The following is a 6,662-nucleotide window of genomic DNA, read 5'->3' as shown; positions in this document are numbered from 1 at the left end:
GTGTGGAGGATTTGCAGAGGCAAACGTGCCCAGCGGGGCGACAGTGCCGGCGCCCGACCCCGCTGTCTGGTCTGCACGGGGGACAGCCAGCCGCAAACACACGATGCGGTGTAATTCCGTCGGTATGAAATGTCCTGAATAGGCAGATCTGCGACACGAAATTGTTCGGGGTTGCCCGGAGCTGAGGACTGATGGCGCTGAGCAGGTAGAATCCTGTTCCGGTTGATGGAAATATTCTAAAAGTGGATCGTGATGACGACTGCACAACCACTCTGTAACTTTACTAAAAATCACAAAATTGTATATCCTGAACGAGTGAACTTTATGGCACAAACTCAATAAAATACATTTTCAAAAGGTCTAAAGAGCTGAGCGAGCGGTTGTGTTCCGCCGGGAGCCTCAGTCGTCGCCCGCCGGTTTTGTGCTGGTAGGCCCCGCCGGCGCCGTCAGCGCGGCCGGCCGCAACTCCGGGCGCCCATTGGTCGGCCGGCGGAGGATGCGGGCACACGCTGGGGGCGGAACCGGAACCGGCTGTAGCCGGGGGGGCGGGGTCCGCCCCCTGACCGCGCGGACCGGAGCGGCCCGGAGCCGCCGCCGCCCGTCCGGCCCCGCCGGGGCGGGCTGGCCCGCCATGGGGTCCCTTTTCCGGAGCGAGACTATGTGCCTGGCACAGCTGTTCCTGCAGTCCGGCACGGCCTACGAGTGCCTCAGCGCCCTGGGCGAGAAGGGCCTGGTCCAGTTCCGAGATGTGAGTGTCGCCCGGGAGACGCGGGCCGCACCTGCCCACCCAGTGCCGCATCCCGCCTTTCGCTCGGGCCTCGCTTCCGCGGGCTCCTGGGCAGGGGCGCGCTGTTGTCCCCATTTCGCAGGCAGGGAAGCTGGGGCCGGGCTTACCGGCCCGAGCTTCCGCACAGCTGCGCCCGAGCCCCGGGTCGCCGGGCGTCTGGCCGACGGCGGCTTTGGCTGGGTTAGTTAGGAACGCTCTGTGTAGTTTTCATCAACTTAGGGGAGTGCTATCAGATGCTCCGGAGCGCCGACTCCGTGCCAGGCACTGGGCTAGCAGTGGGGGGAATGAATCTGATGAGGCCTTTTGGAAACCTTTTGGAACTCACGGGGGTGGCGGACAAATTTCAAGCAAGTAAATACGTAAACATAATGTTTGCTGTGAGGGTAATGAAACCGGATGATGTGATGGTAACTTGAGTCGGGGTGGTCGAGGAAGGCCCCTCTGAGGAGGTGACGTTTGAGCCAAGATGAGGCCTGAATGGGAAAGAGCTGGCTCTGGAGGATCTGGGGGGACAGGGTCCGGGATGGACGGAACAGAAGGAGCTCAGAACCGGATTGGGAATGATCTCGGTGTAAGCGCCTTGAGGAGAAGGGGTTTTCGTTGGTTTTGTTCACTGAGGTATGATGTGCATACTGCTGCCTAGTAAGGAACGGGAACTGCCTTCCCAACAAGTAATGATAAACACTTTTTTATGTATCTGTTTACTTTTACACCACGGACTGTCCATCCTCAGGGCTAGGGCCTCTCCTGACTTGTTCACTCCTGATTCCCCAAGACTTAGCGCAGTCCCTGGCGCTTGTGGGCATTAGTAGGCATTTGTTGAACGAAGGAACAAGCCTTTATTGGGTGCTTGCTCTGTTCCAGATAGTGTTTTTAGTGCTCGCGACTCAGTGGTAAGCAAGGTGGACAAGGTCCTTATGTTCTTGCTGCTTACAGCCTGGGAGGAGACAGATAAAGACACACAGTCTGTGAACTGGAATTGTGAAGTGCCGAGAAGGGAAAGACCAAAGTGTGGAAGGGGAGTATTAAGCGGGATCTAATACTGAGTGATTGAACTGAAAGTCACTTCAGGGGAACATTTTATTTCCTCCTGAGCCTCAACTTTGATCTCCTGGTTGTTTCCCTTCATCTCTCTGAGGGGCCCTTAATTTCAAAAGGGAACACCCCTACACAAGATCTGATATCAGTGACCCTTGGGTTGCCTCCAAAGGGATTGCAAGGTCAGGGAGAAACTCCTGAGTGACAGCTGAGGCTGCAGGGAAGGTCCAGCTCTCTTCCTGTTTCCTGGAGTCACTTGGGCTTCAGCTCCTGGTCCCACTTACCTGGTAGGTGTTGTGATCAGCTGTGGGGAGCACCTGAAAGATTCACGAAACAGGAGAGAAACAGGCTCCCTTTTTTGTAACTGGTAGATTTGTTCCATCCTGTTAGTACTCAAGCCGAGAGACTTAACAAGGTTAAACCTTAGAAGTTTGAACAAAGGCCCTAAATCATCACAAAGATTCACGTTTCACTGAGTGCCATTACATTAGGTAGTAGACTATACTTGGGATCCTTCTAGGCTGAAAACCAGTGAAAGAAAAAGAAAGCGCAGATAAAGATCTCAGCCGTGCCTGTGAGTGCGTGTGTGCATGTGTGTGCGTGTGTGTGTGTGGTTTGGGTTTACACTCAAGCAGCATGGGTGCGAGTGCAGAAAGTTTCATAGCATCTGACACTTTTTTCTTCTCTTCTCTGGAGTTCTTCACGGACTTTGCATTCACTGGCTGGGCTTACGAACATTAGTTTCTTCTGGCTTGCATAGGCTGCGTGATTTTTCCCTTTTAGTACTCCTCCTGTGGGAAAGCAGGCAGGCCCAGGGTTTCTGTAGTGACAGCCAAGGAGAAGACCTGGAAAAGAAGGTTATTCAGCTAACCTAAGCGGTGGGGCTCAGAGAAGGGCAAGTTCATCTCACCGTTGGTCTATAGTCTAAGAACAATTTCACTGTTAGCCCTTCAGTGGCTGGAGTGGGAAGATGACTGGTGTGCGTATTGGTAAAATCAGCACCAGGTAGCCTCTGCTGGCTTTTCTAGGTTAAGGTTAGTGTTAAAATGAGTCTACAGTAAAATGCCCTGTGGTACCCCCGTATCTGTGGGTATGCATTCCAAGACCCCCAGCAGATGCTCGACACGCCGGATAGTACTGAACCCTACAGGTATTATGTGTTTTCCTGTACGTGCAGACCTGTGGTAGAGTGTAATTTACAAGTAGGCACGTAAGTGATGAACAACAATAGAACAACTAGAACGATGTACTCTAATACGAATGGATGTGAGTGTGTTTGGGAGGGTATATGGGAGTACTGGTCTCTCAGTCTATCATATCGTCCTGTACTCACCCTTTTCTCGATGATGTGGGATGAAGTGCGGTTCATGATGTAGGCGCTGTTTGACCTGGTGACGTGCCAGAAGGGGGGTTGTCTGTTTCCTGACCTTAGTGGATTGCAGGTGCCTGAAACTGGGGAAGGGGCACTGCTGTGATGTCCTATCATCAGCCTAGAAATAGGGCGACATAGCCTCCCGAAAAAGAAAACAGAAACAAGACTTTGTAAAAGAAACCACACAACACAGAAAAGCAGCTAATATCAGTGAGGCAGTGATGGTGGCGTTGGTCAAACCCAAGTATGTTTGTATCGCGTCTGCAGAAACTTGCCTCCTCATAAAGCCCCTGCTGCGTGCGGAACCCTGATGTGCATGGAGCGTTCAGCAGTGTTTGGTGTTGAAGAACAAACCCCGAGCGAAACGGGGCAGGAGTGTGGTTTGTAGACCGCTTGCGATGCATCATCGCTTCCTTCTCGTTCTTAGTTCTGTGGACTGTGCCTGAGTCATTGCGAGTTTGAAAGTGGTTACTTGAGATTAGTTTTATCCCAGAAATGAATGCAAATGTGACAAACAGAAGTGAAATTTGAATTTTTGTCTTCTTTCTGGTTAATCCTCTTAAAAAAATAGAAAAACTGAACAAGAACTGAGCCCTTGGGGTGGACTCTTCTCTGGACTGGGCCGTTTCATGCTAAGCTCTTGTCTAATTGTGGTTCCTGAGAGGGCCCAGTAGGAGTGATGGGCTGGAGGAAAGATAACATTCTTGCCTTAAATGCCTTTCAACATGAGTGATTACTGTAGTCTTTTTTTGTTATAAAATAATATGTCCATTGTGGGGAATTTGGAAAATGTAAGAATAAGATAAAAACTTCCACGATCTCATTACCTAGAAATAAACGCTCTAACTTCTGGGTTAATATTGGTCTAATATTATTTTCCTAATAATGTTTTAAAATGTACATATGTATGTATTTTCATATAATTGAAACCACACTGAAAGGAACTTTAATTTTTTCCAGACACAGATCATAAGTAATTTCCTCATTTTATTAAACATTCTTTTACAATTTTTTTTTGTTTTAAGGTTTGTATTAGAAGTAGAGAGAGGAGTATATGGGAACAGTGAACTCTGGTGTACCCATAATATAAATTAATGGCCCCTCATTCCAGCCTTCCACCTCCAGATAAAATCTGTCCCTCCCTTCTCTCAGACAAGATGATCCTGGAGAAATCCCAGATGTATAATTTCTTTCGTTAATATTTCAACAAGTGTCTCTAAAGAGTAAGGATGCTTAAAAATTATAACCACAAAATCATTATCATACCAAAATTTTTAATGATAACTTCTTAATATAATCTAATACCTTAGTCATTTAAAACAATTTTTACTAAGGGCATAATAATCAGTTATATGACTGAACCATAATTTTTATACAACTTTATTGATCTGTATCGTAAAATTCACCCATTTCAAGTATACAGTTCATTGATTCTTAGAAAATTTGCTGAGTTATGCATCCATCACCACAGTCCAGTGTTAGAACATCATATCCCCCTAGTAAGATCCCTTGTGCTTACTGTCCATCCCCATACCTGCCTCCAGCCCCAGGCAATCACTGCTCTACTTTCTGCCTCTAGATTCGCCTTTTCTGGGCATTTCATGGAAATGGAATCACACAGTATGTGGCCTTTTGCGTCTTCCTGGAAGACACATTTGCATTGTGCTTCTGAGAGTCCTCCATGGTGTTGAGCGTGTCGTGGATTTGTGCTTTATTGCTGGGTCATGTTCCGTGGTATGGATGGAGACTATCTGTTCTTAAACCAGTTTTCCATTATTAATCACTTTTTCCTCTATCCCTGAGGTTGATGTTCTTCTGGGTAGGCTTTTTGTCAGTATCCAGTTTTTTCCTTAATTTTCTTCGTGGGATATTTCTGGGCCAAAGGATATTTTTCAGGCTTTTTTGATAACAGTTGCTGAGTCGCTTTCCAGAAAAGTTTTATTGGTTTTTACTCCTATCCAGTAGTGTATGAGGAAGTGCTCTTCCCTAAACCCTTGCCAGTAATATTTTTAAAATCACATTTACATTTAAATTTTAGAAATTTCAAAGCAAATTTTTCATCCTTTTCTCAGCTCAACCAGAATGTAAGTTCCTTCCAAAGAAAATTTGTTGGTGAGGTGAAGAGGTGTGAAGAACTAGAACGAATATTAGGTAAGTTTTATTTTGTTTCATTTTGTTATTTTGGGGGGGATAAGTTTAGTTTAGTAACGGATTTTTATATAAGCAAACCTTGTTCACTTTAGAAAAATTAGAAAAGGAAAAAAGAACTCACCGTTCCTTATTTTTTACTATTCATCTATAGAAATATGGATTCCCCTTCATAACGATCAGGTTATTTTGTTGTCAGCTCTGTTTCTTTCTCTGGTACTTCTTGCAACTTCTTCTCAAAGTCAATAAACAGATAGACCCAGCATCATTTTTAATGGCTGCCTAGTATTTCATGAAATTAATGTGCTGTAATTTATTTAGCCAAACCTTTGTAGTTTATCATAACTTAAAAACATTATATACATGTTAACTTATTACTTAAAATTATCGCAAAGAACAAGAAAGGTAGGAAATGCAGATAGATTGGCTTTGCTCGTGAAGGTGTTAGATCAGTGTTCTCTAGTAGTTAAAGGCTACTTGCTTTAACATCTTTAGCCTGTGCTAGTCAGCATTATCATTTCAAGCCTGGAAGTTCTGACCAAAGTAGGGGAGAGGGGGGTTGATCTCAGATGACTGACTAAAGTACAAAACGTAGGATGAATGGAAAAACATGGGGATGAGAGCCACGGAGGGGGCCAGAATGTGACTTCGGGAGTGATTTCTTTTTTTTTTTTTTTTTTTTAAAGATTTTATTTATTTATTTGACAGAGACAGAGACAGCCAGCGAAAGAGGGAACACAAGCAGGGGGAGTGGGAGAGGAAGAAGCAGGCTCATAGCGGAGGAGCCTGATGTGGGGCTCGATCCCACAACGCCGGGATCACGCCCTGAGCCGAAGGCAGACGCTTAACCGCTGTGCCACCCAGGCGCCCCCGGGAGTGATTTCTAATAGCTAGTATTTATTGTGGATTTTACATCTTTTAGTTGGAGATATTTAAGTAAAAAAAAAAAACCCTTTTAATCATCTAGTCCTTTGCATATTGTTTGAGGTCCTAATTACTTGTGTGGATCATGTGCGGAAGAGTGACATCAGATTCCTGTCTTTGTAACGTAGTGAGTCACTGGACAGGTCTTGCATTAGGAATGAGGTTTTTAAAGGCAGTGACAACACTTAAGGCATGTACAGGACTTCCTGTAGCTTAAACTGTTTCAAAAAGCATACAGACTTAAAAAAAAAAGAAGGATCTCCCAAGTAAATGACATTTAATTGGTGAAATGATTTGTATCCTATTTCCAGAAACCTCTTTAACCCTGTGCTTCCTTTGCTATCCTCTTGCTAAGACATCCTCACTTTTCTTTGTCTTTCTTTCTTAATAAAA

The 6,662-nt window shown here is 45.6% G+C and overlaps 1 protein-coding gene across 1 annotated transcript in view; it reads left to right on the top strand.

Moving 5' to 3' along the window:
• Positions 1 to 556: 556 nt before the first annotated feature.
• ATP6V0A2 (ATPase H+ transporting V0 subunit a2) overlaps positions 557 to 6,662 on the top strand; it is a 37,348-nt gene continuing 31,242 nt past the window's right edge. The window contains exons 1-2 of the mRNA XM_011226562.3: positions 557 to 748; positions 5,270 to 5,348. Of these exons, the coding sequence (XP_011224864.1) occupies positions 632 to 748; positions 5,270 to 5,348 (196 nt within the window). The 5' untranslated portion in view covers positions 557 to 631. The remainder of the gene's footprint in view (positions 749 to 5,269; positions 5,349 to 6,662) is intronic.

The sequence above is a fragment of the Ailuropoda melanoleuca genome, chromosome 12, assembly GCF_002007445.2.
Source record: "Ailuropoda melanoleuca isolate Jingjing chromosome 12, ASM200744v2, whole genome shotgun sequence".
Lineage (NCBI taxonomy): Eukaryota > Metazoa > Chordata > Mammalia > Carnivora > Ursidae > Ailuropoda > Ailuropoda melanoleuca.
Note: the sequence above shows the minus strand (reverse complement) of the source record. Positions and strands in the feature narration are given on the sequence as shown.